The following is a 26,229-nucleotide window of genomic DNA, read 5'->3' as shown; positions in this document are numbered from 1 at the left end:
AAGGACACACCTAAACCAGTGACAGAAGAATTCCATGTGAGCCTATAATATCAGGGAATCTTTATTAGACTCTAAAACTATTTTGGGGATTTTTTTAAACTTTCAGCTGGCCTAGAAATTTTGTCTCCTTTGAAGGAATGATGAATGCTGATACATATATTATTATTATCATCCTTATCATTAATAATAATGGCTAAGAATCTGAGTCACTCCCCAATTGATAAATGATCAAAGGATATGAACAGACAATTTTCAGAAGAAGAAATAAAAGCTATCTTTGAAAAAAGCTCTAAATCACTATTGATTAGGGAAATGAAAATTGAAACAACTGAGGCACCATCTCATACCTATCAGATTGGCTGATCAGAAAAGGAAAATGAGAAATGTTGGAGGGGATATGGAAAAATTGGGACACTAATATATTGTTGGTTGAGTTGTTAACTGATCCATCTACTCTGGAGAATAATCTGGAACTATATCCAAAGGGGTATAAAATTGTGCATGCCCTTTGATCCCACAATACCACTACTAGGTCTATATCCCAAAAGAAAAAAAGAAAAGGACCTTATAGCAGCTCTTTTTGTGGTGGCAAAGAACTGGTAATCAAGGGGATGCTCATCAATTGGGGAATGGTTGAACAAGTTGTGGCATATGATTGTGATGGAATACTATGTACTATAAGAAATGACAAGCCAGAGGGTTTCAGAAAAATTTGTAAAGACTTATATGAACTAATGAAAAGTGAAGTGAGCAGAACCAGGAAAACATTGTACACAGTAACAGCAATATTGTACAAGGATCAACTGTGAATGACTTCACTATTCTCAGCAGTACAATGATGCAAGACAATGATGAAATGTGATTTGAGAGAATAGTGAGTTAGCAGAAATGATTGGACTATTGGGTTGACAGTCATCCCTGTCCATGTCTAGGCAGCTCATAAAAGACCATAAAGCAGTTGCTACACCATATACACATGTGATACTTATATTTAGTGGTGATGCTATTATGATTTCCTAACCTAGATGAAATCTGCCCTCTGAAAATTCAAAGGGATTGATTATTTTTTCACAACCAAGGACTCATAATCAGAAACATGCACATTGATGATCCTTCCCATTGTTGGGAAATCAGAATGTCTTCCAGAGGGTTCCATTTACTGATTCAATTTTATTGTTACAGTGGTTTGAAGCAATTTATTTCAAGATGCCATGTGTAGGGTCAAACGTGTGATACTTTTCACAGTATAATAACAAATGTGCAATATTTATTTGGAAGCGCTGAACATTATTTGAACTTTGTTGTTAATGCTCCATATTCACTATAATAGTTTTCTCTTTAGAGTTTAGGACCTTGATATTTGCTAAGTGGTAACGTATTACATTGTTCATACACAGTAGCAAAGAGGAAAAGACCTGGTTCTTCATTTCTATTGGGGTTTCTTCATTCCCGGGTATATGTCATGGATAAACACTTCCCCCACACCCCTTTTAAATATTCCATGCAAAATGGTAGAATAATGTGTATCTTTAAAATGACTGTACAACATGAGTTTTATTTCTGTGTCATTCCCAAATCCAAACTGCTCAGAATAACCTTTTCACATACCTCAGTTTGCTCAATGATTCTTCTTTGAAACCATAATAAAAACTACATTTCAATCATAAATTTTCATGCTACATTGTTCTTTAATGAAGAGGTTGTATCACCAATGATAATAATTTAAGAAAAAGGTCATTTTATTTCCCCCAAGCTCATGTACATACTTCTTTCATAATTATGAACTTAAAAAAACCCGTCTTGGATGTAAAAATGTGAGTTGGAATATGTAAACACTTTGATATACCTGAAAAACTGGAAGGAAAATGTCACATACTGGAAAAATCATTGCCTTAAATCATCAAAATGGGGGGGAAGCATGTTAAAGGATGGGGAAAAGGCAGGAAAATGATTATGACCTCAGTTATTAAAGATTTATAAAGTCAAAGTGCTCCTTATATAATTGGGCTGCCTTGTTTTATACCGCATGTCTATGTCTAATGAGGAGCAGTAACTTTGAAGCAAATAACCTCATAAAACAGTCATCGTCATTGGTGTTAGCGATTTGCAGGATCTTAGCAAAATGGATTTCACTGTTGTTTCGTTTTCCTGAGAAGTCATTGATATTTACTGGAAATTTTCTTCATATGATTTTTTTCAAATAAAATAAGGCAGTAAGAGATTATCACTAAGGTTATCTTTTTGCTTAGAATGAGGCTTGTTCTCTATTTGAGGTCTCAAAGTGTCAATAGCTCCATTTTGCCAGAAACAGGTAGGGCAAAGAGACTCAGCCTCATGTTGCTATACCCCACTGCTTGTGTGCTGGCGGTTTTCTGATTTTCCATCATGGCTTCTTCACAGTTAGTGATGGAAAGCTGGATTTTGTATACTCAAACTGTGTCACCATTGTAGGCCCAGTTAAACCATCCATGGGTCATCTTATCTTTTTGTTCCTTTCCTCCTTGGTCCTCTCTGAATTAATAAATATGGCTCTTTTGCTTGGCCACAATGCCAGACACTGCTGACAACACTGACATTATAAAGCAAGTTCCCATGGTTTGATAGAAGTGGAATTTAAAAACATCAAAACCAATCTTCACCATCATCCCTTAGTCAGAAAGGTGGTGTGGAGTCCAAGAGATCTGGGGGAGGCCACCAACGCCCACCTATAAAACACTTGGTTCTTCTGAGAATTTTGTGCTTTTAAAAAAATTAAATGTCAATTTTACTTTCATTTCACATCTCACAGCATCAGTTGTCTTTTTCCCTAGTCCATTTGATCATTGTCTCTGGTGAGCGATACAGGAATATCAGTTTGGCATATAAGTCTTCCTCTAGTTCTAGTTCCCCTGTCTCTCTCACTAAGAAAATGTCGGTGCACAATTTCAAAATTCTATCTACATTTGGAAGCTCTTCAAACATAATGGAGTGTGAGATCCCACTGAAGAATTCACGGACAAACTTCCCAATCACAAGGACAACAGAAGCATATAGTCCCATAATACTGTGAAAAAAAAGGGAAATTGTTCAAAATAAGTGAAATGCAATTGGATATATAATTATATCATTAAATAATGAGAATAACAGTAAAATAAAAATATTTAAAAATTAAAATTTTGACTCCACTGTACTTCCTAGACTTTAAAGAGAACACAGATCAGGTTATCCAGACCTGTACATCTATAAAAAACTTGAACTTATTTATAGTATGGGAAATGGGTCCACACACATGTGTGTGCATGCACACACACACACACATCCTCAGCTCTGGGTGTAGGCAGTTAGCCATACTTTCAGTAGTAATTCCAAGATAGAAGTTTGAGGCAGGGGAAAACATGGTCATCTTTTTAAATCAATGGAGTTAGTTATGGCATAAAATTTTGGCTGGCCAAAGGCTGGAGTATAATGGAAGAGTATGAAGCTTAGGAAAGTTGTAGTTAACATAGGGGGAACCAGAGGTTATAGCTACATACTGCTTGAATAACCTGTCAATTTGGCAACTCTAATCTTCAAATCAGAATTTAATGAAATTTAATGAAATCTCAGTTAAACCATTTGAATGAATGCATGTATGCATAGACAAATAAACACACACAAATGTATGTGTGTATATACATATGTGTGCATATATAGCTATATGTATAGGTGTTCATACATATACACATGTATGCATACACATATGTATGCATGTATGGGCAGCCAGTGGCCCAGCAGATTGAGTGCTAGGCCTGGAATTAGGAAGACTCATCTTTTTTAATTCAAATCCAGCTTCAGACACTTACTAGCTATGTGACCCTGGGCAAGTCACTTAACTGTTTTTGCCTTGGTTTCTCATCTACATGATTTGGAGAAGGAAATGGCAAATTATTCTAGTATCTTTGTTGAGAAAACCCCAAATGGGGTGTAATGGGAATGTAAATTTTAAAGATCTTCCCTGCCCCTAGGCTAAAGTGCACCTGGAACCTGCGGTGGGAGGCTTGTTTTTCAGTAGATACTTTTTGATTGGCCAGTGGGTCCAGAAGGTTGTTACATTCTCTGAGCCAGGAGAAGGCTATATAAGCCCTGATGTGAGGCTTTGCTTTGGGGTTCACTTTGAGAAGTATTCTGTGATTTGATCAGATGAGACTATGGGAAGCCGTTGTTGAGAGCCCCCCGGCTTTGAAAAACCCAGATATTGATTTGGTATGGTTGGACAGTTTGGAAATCTGTCTACTTGATCTGTTTCTCTGTCTTGATAATTCTGTCTGTATACTCTGAAGTTCGGGGTGCTGACCTTTTCCCCCTGAACTAGGTAAACAGTATATGTTTGATTGATTAAGGTAAGCTTGTTAACCCATTTTGAGTTGCTTTCCTTTAACAAATCAGATCCAAGAACCTGTGTTGGCAAGGACTCTGGGGATGCTGGGGTGCTTGCTGCTACATGGGGTCATGAAGAGTCAGACATGACTAAAAAAGGACTAAACACATTTATGCATGTGTGCATATGCATATTGATATCATATAACAAATATAATAGACATCAAATATCACATATAGAATATTAAACTGACAAAAACTGGTTTATGGGCTTAATTTTTCAAAATTTGTACTGGATATATTGGCATCATAGGCATAGCGATAGCACCCAAGTAATGAATTATGGGACAAAATTAACTATATTTGCTTAGTGCTTTATATTCTAGAAGATGTTCTGAAATAGGGACATAAAATACACACTTTTTAAAATAAATTTAAATACAGTATAGTTTAGTAGAAAGACTATTGGATTAGGAATGAGATACTTGGGTTCTAACCCTGGCTATGTAACTGAATATGTGTTTGACTACTGGTAAAATTTCTCTATGCCTCAGAATCTTGATCTACAAAACAAGGAGGTTGTATTTTATGGACTCAAGTCCCCATTAACTCTATAATTTTATAGCTATGAAAATAAAATGTTTCTGTTATCCAAATTTAAAAATCATGAAGGTAGACTTTTAGATTTTTAGATTTAGGGTGAAATGATCCCTTACCCATAGCCAGCAAGGAATCCAAGACTGGGAGGGCTAACTTTGTCATTGAATACCACCAATTCCAAACCTTGAGTATCTTTGTTAAGTAACTTGTGTCCAAGCTGATTGAGAACCCACCACTCATTCTCAGTTATACTGCTATTGTCTCGGGACAAAATGATGGTGATATCTTTAAAATTATTATCTAGAAAGGAAGAAAAATACAATTAGTTTTCAAACAATCTGATTCATTTAAATACAAAAAATCTAAGAAGCACCTATTATGTCAGGTATTGGTGATACAAAGATAGCTGTGACAAATATCTTACTCTCAAGGACTGAAAATGGAAGGCAAGTAACTCTTGTTAAAGTGACAGTGATAAATGCGAAAGAGAAATGCATGGAACATGTTGATATAATTTGAAAAGGGAGAGAGAGATGTTTTCATGGAGGAGGTGTGGTATCTGAACTAGCCCTTAAAGAAAGGAGATGGAGTTTGGGGGCAACTAATAAGTCCATTACACAAGAGGGAGACAACATGGGAAAAGGCAGAGAGGGCAGCTACCAGTGAGAGATTGAGAAAAATAGTGTCCTTGATAATTAGAGTAAAAATATGAGATAAAGCTGGAAAATTATGTAAGAATTAGACCATAGAGGGCCTGGAATGCCAGGATCATACATCTAGACTTTATTCAATAGGTAACAGGAAGCCACTGATGGTTTTTGAGTAAAAGAGTGACAAGAACAGAGCAGTATATTAGGAAGAATAGGCAGCAAAGTGAAGGACACAATATAGGGGGGATAAAATGTAGGCAGAGAGAAGAGTTAGGAAGTTGCAATAATCTTGATGAGAGGTAATGAAGGCCTGAACAAAAGTGGTTGAAGTAGGAATGAAAATGAGAGGAGGGAAGTGAAAACTATCATACACTTAAAGTCACATAATCAATTATTGTCTTAGTATCAATAGAACTTAAGTGATCAGATCTATCTTGAGTGAGAAAGAAAGAAGTATCAAAGCTATGTTTGAGATTTTGAACCTATGTGTTTGGTGTCATTAATATAAAGAAGTTAGGGGGAAGGAAAGTTTTAAAAGGAAGATGAATTCAGTTTTAGCTATCTGGGGTTCCATGTACCAGAGGGATATCCATTTGGAGACATCCATCAGTCAACTATAAATACAGGACTGAGTGACTGGAGTTGGGGATAGAGATATGGTTACCATCTACATACTAGAGAAGTGATAACTGAAGCCTTGGAAGTAGATAAAATAATAGAATTAAATCTCAAACCTTGGGAGATGCCTACATTTGAAGATCAGGAGGAATATGTGCCAGCAAGTTGGAGAAAGAAAAACATGAAAGTACAGTATCACAGAAGCCCAAGTAATGGTGAATATCAAGAAAGGGCTGATTGATGGCATCACATGCTATAGAGAGGTCACAGATAATGATGAAAGATAAAAGTCTATTGGATATGACTATCCAGAGGTTACTAGTGACCTTGGAGAAAGATACTTTGGTAGAGTGGTATGGACAGATACCAAGATTCAAGGGACTGAGGAGTAAATAACCACTATTTTATTTGAATCATTGTATTCCCTGTACCTAATAGAGTATCTGGGCCATAGTCCATCTTTAATAAATGCTTGATTGATTCATCAAAGAACAAGGGTTGGTGGTATTTGCAGTGAGGTTTAGGGGTTCAAGAAGAGTTTATTGATTTCGGGACACTGAATGTTCCCAGAATGTTGGGCATTCTCTAGGAGTTAGGAGATCCTAGCTTTTGGGGAACATTGATATCTAGGGCTTTGGACACAGCCTTTTATATTCTGAATTGCAATCAGGGTAGTCTTTGTGACTAACAAATCGGTAGGGATTGCACTTAAACTGGGGAGTGCCCTTGTTGGAAGACAGTCTAATATTGGGGAGCTTCCAGAGTTTTGGAAGTGAATTCCAGGCAAAGTTTAATTATCATTTAGTACACAAGAATCTCAATGCAAAGCATCAGGCAGGATTGAAATGCCTCCCGGATTATATGTCTGAAAAACATCATATAAGAAACATGTTGGTATTGGAAGGAAGATCTTTTGGTGGCAATCTCTAAGAAATACTTGAGAAACACAGTCTCACACTTCCTAAAAGGGCATCCTGTTAAGTTGAAATGAGCTGAAAATTTGACAGGTACAATTAATATACTCACAGGTTGAATGCTAGACCAGAAGATCAAAAATGGTGGCAAACATGGGACTCAAAATACTTAGAAAGGGCTGCTGATAGATAGGCAACTGTCCAGAGTTTAGCAAAGGATCTCACAAAGGGTTTATTCTTAAAAAATACTTGTTGATTGATTGATTATAGAAATAATAAAGCTAGGTGTTGCCAGGCATAGATGGACTTTTTACTGTTAGTACAGTATGGCCTGTGCTTTCAGACTGGAGTCACAGGTCTTTTGCTCCACTAGCATTCCCTGGTTTTCCATGTCGGATTAGAAATGTAAGCCTGTGGATAATCTATGAAACAGTAGAAAACAGCCAACAGAAGTATGATGAAGAATCCATTCTACTTGGAATAGTTGTATTGGGCCTGTACAAGCTCATGTTTCTGATGTGGAGGCCTAAAGAACTTAGCCCAGTGTCGATCACCTCTGCATAAATAGAAAATCTCTGCAACACTTTTCTTCAACAGGGGCTCAAAAGAGAAAGCATAGTACCCCTCTCATGATTTTCTCATGAAAATTATTTAGGTAGAGACTGGCTGAACACTTATCAATATTTTTGATAGAATTGTGGTTCAAGTAAAGGTTGGACTGGATGGCCCCTGAAATCCTCCCCCTTAATTATGAGATTGCGTGATTCTTTGACAATAACCAGAATTAAAGTAAAAGTCACCAGAGGGGAGAGGCTTCAAGCAACCAGGATGAAACATAGTGTATCAGAAAAATCTTGTGGCTAAGAGGTGAAGGAAGGTCAGGAACAAGTACCTATTACATACTAAGAACTGGTCTAAGTGTTTTACAAATATTATTTCATTTGATCCCCAGTGAGTGAAGAAGAGATCTAATTAGACTGCATTTTCAAAATTCATTTCTCCAGTCTTGGATGGACAGTCTTTGGAAAGGAAGAAGAACACAGGAAATACATGAACTGACCCTTAGTATTACTCAACCCAGTGATGGGCCAGAGGGTAGGTCCAACAGAAGGGCACAAGGCAAGGTGATCTTGGCTGGCCCAAAACCTCTGTAAAAGCTTATAAGTGTTCTCTCAGGGACAAAGGAAGCGGCAAGGTTACTTCTCCCAGTCTCCAGGGAGAAGATTTGGAGAATAGTGCTTAGAAAGGAGTATTATCAGGATCTTGAAGTGTTATATGGCTAGAAAGGGAAAAAAAAGCAATAGGAAAAAAAGATAATTCTGGTATTCATCTTTGTGGAAGACTTGTTTTTCATTTCCTGCCATATGAGGGGTACATACAGAGGCAAGAAATGTTTACGATCCCATTGGAGGTATTTAGGACTATCATGAAATAGCCTCAGGTCCCCAGTAAGCCAACTATTATTTTGGGAGACTGACCTGACAGATGTTAGTAAAGTAGAAAGGGAGGCTACCATTTTGATCTCAGTGTGCTGTTGGAGTGTATATGAATGTGTTTATAGTAAAAAATTTAGTAAGAAGAGAGTAGGAAATGTGTGTGTGTGTGTGTGTGTGTGTGTGGTTTGGGAGTCAAAGTATACTTTTAGGGGTTGGCATGTGTTATGGGAATGTGAATTTAAGATCTTTCCTGCCCCTAGGTCCTTTGATAGGCTTAAGTGCACCTGGAGCTTGTAGTAGGAGGCTTGTTTTTCAGGAGATACTTTGTGATTGGCCAATGGGTCAAGAGGGTGGTTACATTCTCTGACCCAGGAGAAGGCTATATAATCCCTGATGTGAGGTTGCTTTGGTGCTCACTTTGAGAAGTGTTGTGTGGTTTGACTAGATGAGACTCTGGGCAGCCATTGAGCCCCAGGGCTTTGAAAAACCCAGATGTTGATGCTTCCCTCTCTGGTAACTGGCTAGGTATGGATGTAATGATCAGACAGTTGGAGGCCTGTCTGATGAAATGTTTCTCTGTCTTCTTGTAACCTGTCTGCATACTCTGAAGTTCAGGGTGCTGACTTTTCCCCCTGAACTAGGTAAATGATATATTTGATTGATTAAAGCAAAACTGTTAACCCATTTTGAGTTGCTTTCCTTTAGAAAAGCAGATCTAAGAACTTGTGTTGGCAGCCACCCTGGGGATGCTGGGGTGCTTGCTGCTACAGCATGAAAGTTTGAGTGCCTGTAATGTGTTTGGGGGTGCCCTGAATGAGACAATAAATTAGTAAAAGATAGCATACATGGAGGTTATAATGTGATCTAGTTGCTAATTCAATGACTTCTTCTACCACCCCCTCCATACACAAAACCTATACCAGACTTGAATGAAGCATTATGGAAGGTTGTAAATCAGATTTTATTCAGCACAGAATATCTGAATCATGGATACCATAGATCTTGGTTTGTTTTGGAAGGGGACTTCCTAATCAGGGAGTCAGCCCAAATAGACCAATTGATAGGCAGTCAAAATGGAAATTTCAGTTAACTTGTGGTTTAAGTCACATGACTCAAAACAAGGGATTAGACTTGAAAATTGATTAATAGATTGATCAATTTGAAGGATGCTTTCATTTATTAACACAATTATTTAGTTACCCTAATATATTTATGGCATTTCATTAGGCATGGGGGGTAGGAGGTATTCAGGGATGACAAAGATAAATAATCATAATCTCTGTCCCCAAGAAGCTCAGATATACACAGATGTTTAAAATACAAGGTGTTACATGTCAACTATCAATGGATAATAAAAGTAAGAAACTATGTGAGTGAAGAGAAGGCACAGAATATTTTTAGTTGGAGTTGTCAGGGATGGATTCAGGAAGGAAGGAGTATTTGAGTTTGACCTTGAAGGACAGGTAAAATTTCAATATGTAAAATGAGAGAAGATGACTTTCTAGTGCTCCTCTAGTTCTATTTTCTGGGGCCAAAGTAAAACCAGTATAATCCCTTTTCTATACTATGACCCTCCAAAATATGCAAAGACAGTTATTACCTACCTTCCCTTGCCCCAAAGTTTCTCTTCTCCAGTATAAATAGCCCTAATTAATTTTTTTGCTTTTTTGGAGGGGGGAGGGAGGACAGGGCAATTGAGGTTAAGTGACTTGCCCAAGGTCAAACATCTAGTAAGTGTTAAATGTCTGAGGTCGGATTTGAACTCAGGATCTTCTGACTCCAGGGCTGGTGCTCTATTCACTGTGCCACCTAACTGCTCCCTAATAGCCCTAATTCTTTTGAACAATTCCTGTACAGTATTGTCTTCTCACCATTCACTATCAGATCATTCTCTTCTTCATACTTCCATATTGTCAATGTAATAAATGTAATGTCAATGTAATAAATATATCGAAGGAAGACTTGATAGGACTGAATGGATAGAAGAATAAAAGATAACACTGAGTCTTTATTGATATCTGAGAGAATGATATTATTATTAGTAGTAGTAACAGAAATAAGGAAGTCAGAAAAAATGTAGTTGGGTACGTGGAGACTTCTCATTGTTAGGAAAATGATTAGTCTGGTTTTTCATCTGTAGAAGTTAAGGTTCCAGGTGGAAATGTCCATTGTACTCTTGGGAATGTGAAACTGGAGCTCAGAAGAGAGCTTGCAGGAGGAGACACTGTTAATCTACATAAGGGTTTACAGACTTGCATATTCATCAATTATTAGAGCTGGAATAGTATCTAGTCCTATCATTTTACTGATAAGAAAATTGAGGCTCTAGGAAGACAAGTAACTTGCTCAGGCTTACTCAGCTCATAAATGGCAGAGCTAGGACTTCAATCTAGTCTTTGTTGATGTCATTGGTGTTGCAGTGAGTAGAGTGATGGACCTGCAGTCAGGAAGACCTGAGTTCAAATTCAGCCTCAAACACTTAGTAGCTGTGTGACCCTAGGCAAGTCACTTAATTCTGTTCACCTTAGTTTACTCAACTATAAAATGAGGAAAATATTAATACCTACCTCACATGGTTGTTGTCAGGATCAGAATAGACAGTATTTGTAAAATTACTTAGCACAGTGACTGGCACATAGTAGGTGTTATATAAACACATTCCTTCCCTTCCAGTTTTCTTGTTACAGGTAGACTGGGGCTCTCCTCACCAAAGAGGGGGACAATAGAGGAGTGAAAGATTAAGAACAGACACTTTCAGAGTATGCCTATTGAAGGAAAGGAGAAGAGTATTCTGCCAAGCCAACAGAGACGGAGCTGTCCAAGATACTGGAGGAAGGTCAGAATGGTACAAAATCATGGAATTCAACAGAAGAACGAAATTTGAATATTTTATCAATAATGTCAAATGTTATAGAGATTAAGAGCAGTGAGATTAATGCTACTGGAACTGGTGACTAGGAAATCTTTTAGGACATTAGTTTCAGTAGAGGAATGGGGTCAGAAACCAGACTCCAGGAAAGTGAGGAGCGAATGAATATAGAAAAATTAAAGACACTTAAAAGGTTTTTCTTTCTTAAAGAGAAATTGGATAATGAAAGAAAGGTGAAAAATAGATTAGTAGCCCAGTAAGGCATCTTGGTTGAAAATTAGCCATTCAATCAGTGAGCATTTATTGTCTACTACATGTTAGGCAGGGCAGCTAGTACTGTATAGAGTGCCAAGTCTTAAGTCAGGAAGACTCATTTTCCTGTGTTCAAATCAGGCCTCAGACATTTACTAGTTGTGTGACCCTGGGCAATTCACTTTGTTTGCCTCAGTTTTCTCATCTGTAAAATGAACTGGAGAAGGAAATGGCAAATCACTCTAGCATCTTTTCCAATAAAATCCCAAATAGGGTCATGAAGAGTTAAACATGAGTGAAAAATGGCTGAACAGCAACACATATGTTAGGCACTATTCTAGGTGTTGGATATACAAAAACAACAGATGAAAAAGCTTCTGCCATCAAAGAACTTACATTCTAGTGAAAAGATTTTTTTTCTGGATAATTGGGACATACCTATTCATGTTTGAAGAAAGGGAACCAGTAAGAGGTAGAAATTGAAGATGCAAAAAGCAAGAGATTAATCAATGGTACATAGTCCTAGAAGAAGTGGAAGAGAATAGGGTCAAGAATATGGGGAATGGGAAGCCATGGAAAGGAGGAAAAATATATTGTTCTGGAGAAAGTGGGTGAAGAAATACTAACGTTGTTACTACAATGATATTTTAAGATAGGAAAGCAGTTGAGAGATCTTAGAATGGTCTTAGTTTTATTAAAAGTAGGAGGTAAAGTCTGTTGCTGAGAATGAGACAGGCAGGGGCAGGTCTGAGGAATATGGAAAAGTATGAACTATCAACTATGGAGAATGAGGAATTGTTTGGCAACATGTAGACATGAATTATATATTTTCTTCAAAAGTTTATGAAGATAAAGGACCAGAGATGTATGAGGACATTCAAATTTGGTGGTAGTTATGCTGATGGTGGTGGAGATGATCATGATTTGGAAGAAGTGAACTTCATTGAAGTAAATGAGCAATTATTATGAAAAAATTCCTGGGCATAGGATAAGTTTTTTTGGGGAGTAGGGTGCAGGGGCTGATGATGGAATAGACCTTCCATCATCAAAAATCCTTATGATGAAGCTAATTAATTTTATTCCCTATTGTAAGGCATGTATGGCCACTCTAAGATCTGTAAAAAGTAGTTAGTACATGAAATAGAGTCAAATAAAATCTAATTGTTAGGTGATACCAAGGGAAATTGGCAAAGAACTAATAAAATCAATAATTTAAGCCATTATGTGTGGAGTAAGTAAATCACTGGTCTGAGAGATCCAATAGGAGAAAGGAAATGAGGCTGAGTATCCCATAGGTGGGTGAATTTATCCTTCTGATTGGTAGAGCTTAGGCAGCCAAGACTTTCCATTCTCGGGAGAAAGATGAAGGCTATGTGCCTCTTATGCCAGATACATGAAAATTTCTGGGAAATACAGTCAGGGAGAGGCTAGAAACACTTAAGAACCAAAGTTGTAAAACAAATATCATACTGTCACAACTTGTGAAAATCTCATGTAATCCTTACCTTTTAAAAGCTGCTTTATGGGTTTTGTATTGGCATCACTAGGAGCTTTGAGGTAATATGGATATATCCCTTTTATAGTCCTATACAAAAAAGGAAGTATTGTTTAGCCTTTATTCCACCCACAGGAGGCTACTCAGAAGATAAAAGTGATTCACACATCTATGCCCTCTGTAGAAATCATCATTGATACGTTTATATTTCAGTATATTCTATAGAACTGAACTGTATCATCATCTGTTGAATGTTACTTGACTAATTCCAGACAGAAATTCAAATAAGCCGTGTGGATAAGCTAAGTATAAAATTCCAAATGAAAATAGAAATACAATTCCCTGCTAATCCTTTGGTCATGGGTAGGCTAGATGATATGTGGTACTGACTAACAAGACAGTGGGGGTATGGCCTACAGCAGCATAAAACAAAATATAAAGAGGGGTCACAAAGTTCTATATAAAGATCCCCACAGGCCACATGTTGACTTAGTTTCAAAATGTAAACTGTATCTATGTTTTATCGCATTTTTATTCATTTTGTTAAATATTTCCCAATTACATTTTAATCTGGTTTGGGCATCAATAGTATTTTTCTCACCTCTGGCCTACATGACCTCTTTAGGTCCCTTTTGGTCATTTGAATCTTTCCCCCTCACTGGAAGAATCAGGCTGTGTTCTAATGCAAACTTAGAGGCATTGTATAAATGAATCAAGACAATTACAACACTTGATACCTTTATTTCATTACTAAGCATTTCTAAGGAATCTGCCATTGTGACCCCTATTCCTAAAACGTTTATAATAGATGGGGGAAAAATATCTCCTCAGAGTAGGAAATGATGGTATGGTAAGGTCAGCATCACAGCAAGCTGAGAATTTGATCTGCTTTAGTTAGAAATTGTGAATGAATTTCACCTTATCCAAATCCCCACAACTCAGAGTCCACATATCTGCTAGAAAGACTACACACACACACACATATATTTAAATATATACACACATATGTTTATATATGTGTGTATATGCACATATACACACATACATATATGTTTTTAAAATGCATTACAAAGAAAAGTGTTCTTACGCTGGTGTTGCTGTAGTTTTGGAGTCAGACATCATGTTTGCTATAGAAATTCTGGTGTCATTTTCAAGGTTAAAAGAAAGTTTATCTGATGCTATTTCTGATTTTGCACCCAGACTGAGGTTTCTATGAAAACAAAACCAAATAAAAAGTCAGTATAAACATCAACTAGCCTTGAAGACAATTAAAAAAACAAAAACAAAACATCTTTATAAATTCTACTCAGTTCACCAAACTTTTATTGGACTCTACCATGTTTGCCTGGAAATGTCTTTCTCTTTTAACCTTTCTTTCTTTCCCTAAATTAAAAATATAAGTAGACTGTAGCACATTCAGAGTGGTTCTACAAATAAGGAAAACAACACTGAGTGATTGAAAGACCTTGTTACTGTTGTGTTCCTCCACTATATTTTCTTTTAGGTCAATCAGCATTTTTAAAAATAGTTTTTGATCCAAAATTTTTAGAGGGTGGATTTTTAAAATTAGTTAATAGAATTCCTTCATTTATTTCAGGGGTCAACACCATCAAGGACATGCCTGACTAGAAGAGGAGGTAGGCTGGACATGTAGCTATAATGAGAGAGAACAGATAGAGTTCGAAGGCTATGCTGGTGTCTTTAAGGTATATACCACCCAATTATAAGCTTCATGAAGGCAAGGACATGGCATCTTGTATTTTTCTAAGAATATAGGATAGTGTGTTATCTACAGCAGACATTTAGTAATATATTTAATTAGTTATCAAGGCTGTGAAAGGAGATATATACATTCTCAAAAAAAAGGCGGGGGTGACGGAGAGGGGAGGACCATCAGCACTCAGGGATTTTCCAGTGAATGGTGCTCATTCTTCTCCACTAGGGACTGAGAAAATCAGTCCCTGACCATTGCTTAAACCTTAATTACTTAATTAGGCTTCATCCCTAAGCCAAAGTTGAGGAGGTGTAGAAATGAGACAGGGATTGACTCCTATCTTTGAATGCAATGTATCTGACTTGAAAGCAGAACATGACATTTCTTTTCCTCCTCCAATGAGAATCCGTTTGGGAGCATCCTTGGAACATGGGTCCCTGAACACTTGATCCCCCATAACACGGGGTGGGAAGGGTCCTCCTATTGACATCCATGTAAATTGCCATAAAATCTCAGCCCTCCTGCTTCTGCCTCCCCACGTAGATGTGGGGGCCCACTGGATGAGGCATCCGGTTATAAAGTAAGCCCTGGCTCTTGTTTCCATAACATCATAATTTGTAGAAGAGTTCTGCCCCTTTTTCTTCCCCTACCTAGGACCAGGCCTAAGCTTCAAGAAGGAAGAAATGAGTGACAAGATTAGGCTTGTATGTGGACAGGATAGTGGGGGAGTCTGAGCAAGAAGACAGAGGAGAGTAATGCATGATAGCCCCACCCTCTCTACTGCTATGCACTGTGTAATTATCACCTGGTGAGCAAGTGTGATTAATAAAATAAGATGCTATCATCCTATACCTGTTTCTTCCTTTTCACAGCTAAACTTCAGAAAAATCTCTGTATACTTCTCATTTATACTTTTTCTTCTTCCTTTGTCTCTCATGCCTTCTCTTCTCACTGCTTAACCCCTTGCACTCTGGTGTTCAACCACACCGTTCCACTGAAACTGCTCTCTCCATGGTTACCAAGGATCTCTTAATTGCTATTTCTTAATAGCTTTTTCAATTTTCATTCTTGTTTACTTCTCTGAAGACTATTGCACTGTTGACTATCTCTTTTTTTCCTGGATATCCCCTCCTTTCTCAGTATTAGCAATATCTCCTTTCTGGTTCTTCTCTGTCTGACCAATCCTTCTTGGTCTCTAATAGAATCATTATGTATGTTCTATCTCCTAAGACTCTGTTTTGGACCTTGTTCTTTTCTTTTTCTTCATCTTCTCTTGTGGTTTTTCACAACAGCCCCCATGAGTTCAACTAGTCCTTTGAAGATGACTCCCAAATCTATATATCTCCCCTCTCAGTTTTTGGGACACTGTTCTCTCATGTTTGTTTGTTTGTTTTGCCTAATTTATCACTCCTCAGTCTCTTTTGTTGATAAGTCATCCATGTCACATCCACTGATTGTGAGTGTAACTCAATGTTCTGTCTTGGACCTTCTCTCTCTCTCTCTGATCAGTTCCCATGGGTTAAATTACTATCTTTATGTAGGTGACTAGCAAATTTATATATTCATTCCTTATATTTCTTGAACTCCAGTTCTAGAATCACCAACTGCCCACTAGATTTTTTTCCTAATTGGATGTCCCATAGGCAAATCAAACTCAACATGTCCAAAAGAGAACTCATTTAACTTTCCCCTACCCTGCAAAACTGTGAGTCTTCTAAAATTTTCTATCACCTATGTTAGGTGCCAAATATACAAAGAAAACCCGAGAAATAATTATTTTTTTCAAGAAGCTTTTGTTCTATTGGCAATAATCTTAGGATGGCTTAATCAAGTTTTGTTCTTGGCTTTATTCATAGCCATATCCTCTCCTCTGTTCTTTGTAATTTTATACTTATAATTTTTCATCCTCTTCCTTTATAATATTTTACACATGAATTTAAATTCTAAAACTGTGTCGCCCTAAGCTGCCATGTCTGTCTGCTTATATGTTCAGTTTCTGGGCACCTTTGGCTTCCTCATTCTAGTGACTGCTTTAAAGTGATGAAATTTCTGGAAGCAATGTTCATACTGATGCCTTTTCTTTATACATTTCCCATTTTTAGCATCATAGTTTTATGAGGTCAGTTTGAAGCCATAATAATTATGTACCATATTATCTTATGTTCATAATTTCTTCTAGTTTTATGTTGATTTTCTATCTTTGTTGTCATTAGTTGATCGCAACAAACAGCTGGCATGGAAACGATTCACATTGCAGTAAGCAGTCACTTCCTGTCTGTCATTAACTAGTCAGTTTCCTTTTTTATGATGTTGTTTAGTACTCTTCATGTTCAGCACCTTCTTTTAAAAAATTTTTTTATTAACTTTTTTTCCCCTTTTTGGAGAGGGAGGGCAGGACAATTGGGGTTAAGTGACTTGCCCAAGGTCACACAGCTAGTGTTAAGTGTCTGAGGCCAGATTTGAACTCAGGTCCTCATGACTCCAGGGCTGGTGCTCTATTCACTGCACCACCTAACCACTCCCTAGCACCTTCTAATATTATTTTTGAAGGTGATATTCAAACTACATTGGCAAAACACTTATAAGCCTTTAGTCTCTCTTTTTTTTAAATTCTGAACCTTGTTTTCTAACATTCTTTGTCATCTTCTAAGTTGATGTTTGCACTAAAATCCACAATCACCAAATTATGTTCATTTAGAGTGGAAGATCTTATCAAGGTAGTCACGGAATTTCTCCAGTTTTTCATTTTGTGCATCAAATAATGGTTGTAAGTTGCAATTATCTTCAAGACAGTCTTTTGTGTGTATTTATCATGACCATTGCAAAGGTGACAAAGTATTCCATGCAATTACAGATCTTGTTGCTTTAAGGAATGTGATGAAACCAGCTCTGCTAACTCCTTTCATTGTATCTGCATGGAGAAACTGAGTTACTCCCTCATTTAGCTGCAACATATTTATGTCTTCTAGTTTTATTAATAGTGAGTATATCAGTGTTGAAATGGTTCCATTGTTCTAAAACTATGTCAACTCAGCAACTAGACAAAGACCTTCACCTCATAAATTAGTAATTGTAGATACTATTACTGTTTCCTCTTTTCTACTGCAGCAGAAGGAACTATACAAGACTGAGGGTCATCTTTTAATTTTCTTTGTCTTGGGTGTTGTCAAGGTTAAAGAATTTATTGCCTGTGGCTAGCCAACTAGTAGCAGAGCTCCTTTGTAGTTAGCTAGGCTGGTTTTCAGATTATAGCTTTTGTCTGTCCTTAAATAATGCTTGAAGACAGTACCAAAAAATTCTTAAGAAGTTGCCTTTGAAAGCTAGGATGGGCCTCAGAGTAGTTACCCATTGCTGTTCCATGTGTTCACCTTGAATGTTCGATGTGCTATGGTAACAATGGCAGATTCTTCTTTTGTACTTATGACTTCACCCTCTAAATCATTCCCAAAATATTCATGTCATGTACTCTTTAGAAAGTCATTTCTTGACTTTCTAGGTTTGGTTAGCTCAGAGAATGGGAAAATAAAAGAATAACTTGGTGTAGAACATTTTAATAGGCTACATTAGTAAAGTTTTATGGCAATTATCATATGGACTTAATTCCCCCTCCACTCATACATTTGAGAAAAAAAAGAGATATGTTTTGTTCATGTAATTCTTTGCTCTCCTCTTTGCTCACAACTACTGCTTCTTTTTTGTTTCTTTTGAGACAACTGAAGCTTCTAAGCAGAGGATTCTTTAGGGAAATGACTTCTTACCAGTCAAAGTAGAAAATGAATTCAATAAAAGAGCTCCTACATGCCCATCACTGACTCAGGTAAGGAATGGAAAGGTATAAGTCAACATTTTCTCCTTTAGTCATGTCACCTAGATGCCTACCTGCTTCTGATATCACTATCTATTTGCTTCCTTCCTACTCCGTTGGGCCAAGTGGTCTTGAATTTCTAGGGCTGCCAATTATAGGGAGAGCTAAATGATGAGTTGAAATTGCATTTTCTAACTACAAGGTTCTTTATGTTTGTTAAAGATGCATTAAGCACTGTACACAAAAAATTGAAAGAAAAGGGAAATACACTTTTCACTCATTTTGTAAGTCATCTCCCATTTTCCCCCTCTCTCTTTCCTCATTTTCACAAACTCATATTTAGTATTTGTATAACATGGCATTCAGAGAACATCGAGAGAGTCTAGATAATAAAGGCAATCAATTTGCTACTAATGCTTTTGTAACTCTAGGTCAGAGTTTCTAAAGTTTTTGTATCATGGACTCCTTTGACCAGTTGGTGAAGCCTATGAAAGTTTCCTCACAATGATGTTTTAAAGCATAAAATAAAATATATTGGATTATTAGAAAATTAATTCCTTTTAGATACAGTTATCAAAATATAAAAAGAAAACAAACTCATAGACTTCAGCTTAAGAACCCCTGCTATGCATGAATCTCTGTTGTCAAATGGAGATTTTGATCTTAAAAAATGTTTGAGTTACTGAGACAGTGGATTATGATCCAGATATTAATGTACTTCTCCTCCCATATCCCACCCCACCTCCATCTCTTCCCCATGAGGGAAAAAAGGGGAAAGTAGGTAAGGAAATATAGTAACTACCTCTGAATACTCCATGAAAAAACAAGAGAGAAGCTATTATTAAAATCCTTGAGTTCTTTTATCATTTTCAGCTTACTGGGAGGGCTGATGGTCCACAAAGAATTTGAATTTCCTTCCAGTTCTACTATTGTTATGTCTTCTCTTTGATAGTTTTCCAGAAACTGCATAGCATTCTGTAAGCACAATTAGATAGAACACTTAACCACCCAAAGTACATGGAAAACAATCTTTCTCTGAACTTTTTTTATGTAATTCTGACAGCTCCTTAAGATGCGTAGTATAGCAGTACGATTAACTCCATAATCATCAATATGGCAGTCATTCAGTTCTTTATTTCTGGTATCCTCTTCCCACCACGCTCCATATCTCTCTAGTGATAAGGTCGCTACATGTTAAGTTTTGTTTTTTTCTGTTTACGTTTCTTTGGAATAAACATCCCCTAAGTCCTGCCTACCCTTTATCCTAGCTATCTCCGACAAGGTCAAGCTAGGGAGGATTTCATCTCAAGACGGTATTAAAGTCCTTAGATCACAAATTTGGCGAGACTTTTCTACTCCATGGGAAGCAGCCTCAAATAAAATACCCAGTTTTATCAATACCTAGACCCCAAAGGACACAAAAACATCCCCCTTGGTGGGAAAGAGGCTTTATGTTCATTTAGAAAAGTGATCTTTCCCAACTGTAGCATCTTCATAACTGCAGACATAGAAGAAACTATGCAAGATTGAGAGCCACTTTTTACTTTTCTGACTGAAGACTGGTAAGGCTTACTATATACTCTAATCAGGAAACTGAGGCTGGAGTGGACTGTATGGCTAAGGTGGCTATCATTAATTAAAGCCCAAACCAATTATACTCATTGGAGAAGAAGTAGTTAATTTCCCCAGATTCCCGTATGTCTTTAAAAAGGACCTTGTTTCACTCTGTAACTGTGAATCTCTCCTTGTTTATTCAGAGAAATAATGGCCAGTTTTTACATTCACTGGAATCTGAATCCCAGCCCGTATCATCTTGGCCATCAGGTCAGCTCAGAAAATTGTGCTTATCCTAGAAGGTTTGATCACTTTTCTAACCTTGGGCCTCCTTATAGCTGATGTTAGCAGTTATTTATGACACTGATTACTTTATGGTATTGCCCGGTTACCAAATACAGCATTTAAGAGCATTGTTCTCTTACTGTTTTGCTCAATTACATTCTAAACAAATGTAAATTCCTCGAGGGCAGGCAGTGTATTCTCGGCATTTAGGACAGCACCTGACACATAGTAGACACAAGCAATAAATGTCTGGTGTATAGTATAACCTTTGACTGCCACCCATAACCTAGGCCTTACTTCAAAAGTCATAAGACTTCGCCACTATCGAGGACCTATATTTGATTCATGCTCTGTTCCCTTAGCATTCCCACCTCAAGTCTTTGATAACATTGACAACTGTCATCAGTTCTCTTTATGGTCATTTAGGTGTTGGATTTTTTAATAGGGAATTGATATATGCATTTGCTTACAGTATTTGTTGAATAATTCCTTAGAAATGCTTTGTACAAAGGTGGCTCCATAAGTTTCAACTGGCTCTGTTGAGCACTCATAGTGAAAATAGGCTAGAAGACAAAAAAGACCATGAGATGGTTAGTCTCCACCTTCTCTTCATTCTGGTAATGTGGAAAAAGAAAAGCAATCAAGTGCCCTAACATCTGTGGGACTATTCACTCTGATAAACATTTCAGGTATTTCTAGAAGGGATTCCTTTGCTCTCATGGGTCTCATGACTATTTGGAGTCAGGAAACCCTGAGTTCAAATCTGGGTCTTATTAGCTATGTGACCCTGGGCAAGCTAGTTAACTTTTGTCTGCCTCAGTTTCCCCATCTGTAAAATGGAGATTATAATAACAGCTGTCTTCCAGGGCTGTTATGAGGATCAAATGGGATAATATTTGTAAAGCCCTTAGCACAGTGCCTAGGATATAGTAGGTGCTTGTTTCTGTCTCCTTTCCCTCTCATTCCACTTCAGAGAGAACTATGAGTTCTATCCTACTGTCCTCAGCCCCTCATTTGGCATCAAGTATGGCTACGTTCCAATGAGCATACACACTGAATTCTCAGAAGTGGTCACATATATTTAAATTTTGTCCCGCATATTTCCAGCCAATGGAAATGTGTGATGAGTCTTTAAATAATGTTCATGCTCACTGGGAGGCAGCTGTATTTTTTAATTTTTTTTTTGCTTTTTGGAGGGAGAAGGGCAGGGAAATTGGGGTTAAGTAACTTGTCCAAGGTCACACGGCTAGTAAGTATTTTATGCCTGAGGCCAAATTTGAACTCACACCCTCCTGACTCCAGGGCTGGTGCTCTATTCACTGCACCACCTAGCTGCCCTGAGGCAGCTGTGTTGAAAAGCCAAAGTTAAATAAGATAACAGAGGTATAAAATAAATATTCAAAGTCCTTTGATTAGTTCCTGGGTGTAGAATGAATCAAACCCCTCATCCAAGGGTAAAATCCAGAGATATAATATGAAACAGAAGTTTAGGATATAGTTGTTAATGCTCTTGAACTGGACAGTTACCTGATACCCTCCCAGAGTTATCTTGACGGAGACATCTAGGGGCTGGTTGATGACTCCAGCTACAGACTTGATCAGAGACATGAAAAGGAGGGGGAACCAGACAATACAAATCAATAGGACAATGATCATGCCTCCCATGCCATACTTCACAACCTTCTTTTTCTTCTGACCTCGGGGCTGGGGATATCTCTGTAAGAGAAACAAATCAACAAGGTAAATGTTCCACCAGTTGTGACAAGTACAAAGTGTGTGAAAATAATTATGTTGGAATCAGTATTGCACTTTGAATACAGATCCCTACCTTCTAGCTTCTGGCCAAGACTGTTTTATAGGTTTTTATTTGTTAATAACAGACCCAAAGAGACATGAATGGGCGACATTTTCTGGTGCATCAAACCTCTTCTGGCTAGGTGTGATCCTTCAGGAGAGACCACTACCTCAGGTAGATGGATATCCAGAAATAAGGACATTTTTTACCTTATCCCCTCCTTCTCCCATACATTCTTTTTCTTTTTTAACTATAGATTTGAAAGCATTAACTCTATTTCCAGTAGTGGGGCTAAGTGAAAATACAAGATGTCCATGCTATTTAATAAGAAAGGAAATACAACACTTTATTAAATTCAATTATCTGTTCATAAAGCCCAAGAGTATGGTGAATTAGGTTCACTGTCCTGAGCCTTGTGCTTTAAGATAACTACAAAATGACTCAGGTAGGCAATCAGCAAGATAAAAGACTTCTCAGTCATTTGAGCCTAATCAAGCCTGAGGTAAAAAGAATGATGATGATGATGATGATGATGATAAATCATAGTAGTAGCAGGGGCAGCTAGATGGCTCATTCGGGAGAGTGCTGCTGGACCTGGAGTCTGGAAAAACATTGTTCAAATCTGGCCTCAGACACATACTAGCTGTGTAACCCTGGGTGAGTCACTTAACGTGTTTGCCTTAATCCACTGGAGAAGGATATGGAAAGCCATTCCGGTATCTTTGCCAAGAGAACCTCATAGATAGTATGGTCCATGGGGTCATGAAGACTCAGATATGACTGAAGGACTAAATAACAATAACAACAATAACAAAGTAGTAGTAGCATTTATATATTGCTTTAAGGTTTACAAAGCCTTTTACAAATAGTAAGTCATTTCATCCTCGCAGAAAATCTGGTAGGTAGATGTTACTATTATTTTTTTTTATTTATTTATTTTAAAGCAATTGGGGCTAAGTAACTTGCTCAAGGTTACACGACCAGTTATTTCTGAGTGTGGTGCTGAGTATCTGAGCCCGGATTTGATCCAGGTCATCCCGACACTGAAGCCGGTGCTCTTACTCGCTGAGCCTCCTGGCCACCTAGGTAGATGTTATTATTATCCTTGTTTTTCAGATGGGAAAAAAGACTAAGAGGTCTCTGATTTGCCTGGGTCTGTAAAGGTAATGGGATACAAAGATCTTCCATGCCCCTTGTTTTGGAAAGCTAACAGGTACTTAGCATTTAGTTTCAAGGTCATAGTTGTGTCAGGTACTAAGACCCAGAACTTGTGAATCCCACAGTGGGATGAACTTGCTGATGTAACAGGAAGGGGCAGGGAGGAGCTGATACCATATATAAGGAGAGGCCCAGGCTAGAGACGGAAGAGATTTTGAGAACAGAATTTGTGGTGGCAGAAATACTTCTGAGAGCAAGCCAGAACTTCTGCTGAGAACTGCTGGGAGTCAGAATTACTGGGAGCTGGCAGCGTGGAGGCAGAGCAGCTACTGTGAGTGAGGAGAAGGAGATCCTTGTCTGAGGAAGCCCATTTTGTTTTGAAGGCTTGGGAATGCAGGTGTTAACTGCATTAACTATGTGTACCAACTTCGTGGTTACTGTAATGACTTTGACCTTCTGGTTTGGGGATTTGGTTTCCTGGTATTTGAATAAATGCTTTGGTTCTGCTCTTCGTGTGGAGATCCTGTTACATTTTGTGATTGACAACTACACCAGCATATTTATAGTCACCACAGGTGCTATAAACATCACATTGGTGTTACATGGTCACATAGCCAGCAGGTATCTGAGGAAGGGCTTGAATTCAGGTCTTTCTGACTCAAAGTCTAGTAATACCACCCATTTGCCCTAATGCAACAAAATGATAACAATTGACATTTCTCTAGTGTATTAAGTTTTTTTGTTTTTGTTTTTTTGCTTTTTGGAGGGCAATTGGGGTTAAGTGACTTGCCCAAAGTCACATGGCTAGTAATTGTGTCAAGTGTCTGAGGCCAAATTTGAACTTAGGTCCTCCTGACTCCAGGGCCGGTGCTCTATTCACTGCGCCACCTAGCCACCCCCCCCCCCATTAATTTTTTTAAAGCATATTTCTAATAGCCTAGTGATATACAATTAGCTGTTCCATAAATAACTCTTATGTACATGCTCAATCCATCTGTCCATCCTTATCTCTCACTACTACCCTTATGTACTTCATGTTAAATGCAAACTGGACTACTTTCTGTTTCTCATTCTTTCCTTTCCCATCTTTGTACCCTTGTTCATGGAATTTACTAAAGCTAGAATAGATTTCCCCCCACCTTTCTCTGTAGAAGTTCATACCTCCCTTAAAGATTCAACACAGTTCTTTCTCTGGATGCATTTACTATCTTTCTTCATATGTCCTTTATAATCGGTTTGGATATTTATAATAGTCAAAATGACTTATTTGCTTCAAGTCATCCTGAAAACAATATTGCTTTTATTATGTATAGAATAATTTTACATATATGTATATATGTGTATATTATTTATATGTATATATTTGTGTCTAATGTTATCCATCTCCAGGATAGAGGGAGGGAAGAAAAAAAAGAAATTTGCATGATAACTTTATTATATATTTAAAAGGAATAGCAAGTTGCATATAATAAATTTGCAGTTTCATGTGCAGCCATCTTTTTAAAAATTATACTGTTATGGAAATGCTTATTTTATTCCATAAATTAAGAAAAAAAGATTTGACCCAAGCACCTGTTCCTTCATGAAGCTTTCTTTAATACTGTGATCTGAAAGTGATTCCTTTTTCCTTAAACATCTCATACGGGGCTCCCTTGTCCTTATTTCACAGTGTAAATGTGTGTACAGATATAGATAAAGAGAGAGATAATGCCTTTTTTCTCCAATCAGTCCTTGAGAAGAAGGTCTGTGTTGTACATATTTAGATCTCCAGTGTCTAGCAAAGTGGCTACTTGAACCTAGGGGGTGCTTAACAATGTTTTTTGAGTTAATTCAAACTAGTAGTTCAGTTTTGCTGGAATATAGATTGGGAAGAGAATAATATGAAACAGGTGTTAGCATCTAGTTGTGGAAGCCTTTTGCAAACTGCAAAATTATTTATGTTTGGCTATGTCCAAAAGAGATGGAAGCCAACTAGGCTAATATAAAATTCAACTGTCAGGGTTATGATAGGTCATAATTCTGCTTAAGATTTTCAAGGTCAGATTTTTTTTTGTTGGCTTTCATTCTACCTATGGGGACTCTGACTCTTAGGTATTGTAATGTTAATGGGATAAAAAATTTTCCCCTCACATCAATAGGCCTCATGTGGAACCCATTGAGAGAAGCTTGCTTAGGGAAGGCTTGCTTGTAGGAAGACTTTCACACCTTTTGCTAATTTCTAATTAGGCACTGAGTAACTAGGGTTGTAATGCCTTCTGGTTCTAAGAAGTATACATACTCTGGGTTGATATTTTGCTTTGGACCATTGGTCAAGATTCTGAGTGCCTGTATGTTCAAAGCTCCCCATCTGCTCAGATGTAAAGGCTCTCTCCATTCAGGGATGTATGTAAAGTGTATACCAATACTGCTTTAATTCAGGCAGTCAGAGCCCTGTCTGTTGGTCTTTATTTCTCTGCTTGTATTTTTTCTGTTTGTATTTTCTCTTTTCCCCTGAACTAGTGAATGTAATTAAAGTGTATTGTTGACCCTTTAAATGGTTATCTTTCCTAGTAAAGTAGTTCTAAGAACCTGTGCTAGTAGTCATCCTGGATATGCCAGTGTGTTTGCAGCTACAGGCATCCATGGATTGGAGCTGGCAGTGTGCAAGTTGCCAAGGTGGAACTGGAAGTCTGGCTGGCAGGGATGATGGAGATATATGCCAGACACCTGCAGAAAATGTTAGCCAGCATCAGACTAACTTTGGTGTCTT

At 37.6% G+C, this 26,229-nt stretch overlaps 1 protein-coding gene across 3 annotated transcripts in view; it reads right to left on the bottom strand.

Annotated features, from left to right (window-relative positions):
• Positions 1–1,152: 1,152 nt before the first annotated feature.
• Positions 1,153–26,229, bottom strand: part of PIEZO2 (piezo type mechanosensitive ion channel component 2) — a 557,384-nt gene continuing 532,307 nt past the window's right edge. For all 3 annotated transcript variants that reach the window (XM_069099626.1, XM_069099625.1, XM_069099627.1), the window contains 7 exons: positions 22,055–22,243; positions 20,998–21,090; positions 19,491–19,663; positions 14,257–14,379; positions 13,180–13,259; positions 5,052–5,235; positions 1,153–3,043 (listed from right to left, as the gene is read on the bottom strand). In XM_069099626.1, coding sequence (XP_068955727.1) covers positions 2,791–3,043; positions 5,052–5,235; positions 13,180–13,259; positions 14,257–14,379; positions 19,491–19,663; positions 20,998–21,090; positions 22,055–22,243 — 1,095 coding nt within the window. In that variant the 3' untranslated portion in view covers positions 1,153–2,790. The remainder of the gene's footprint in view (positions 3,044–5,051; positions 5,236–13,179; positions 13,260–14,256; positions 14,380–19,490; positions 19,664–20,997; positions 21,091–22,054; positions 22,244–26,229) is intronic.

The sequence above is a fragment of the Petaurus breviceps genome, unplaced genomic scaffold (assembly GCF_028583685.1).
Source record: "Petaurus breviceps papuanus isolate PSGF00001 unplaced genomic scaffold, PetGlider_PUasm1.0 38, whole genome shotgun sequence".
Taxonomy (NCBI): Eukaryota; Metazoa; Chordata; class Mammalia; order Diprotodontia; family Petauridae; genus Petaurus; species Petaurus breviceps.
This window is presented reverse-complemented; position numbering and strand designations above follow the sequence as displayed.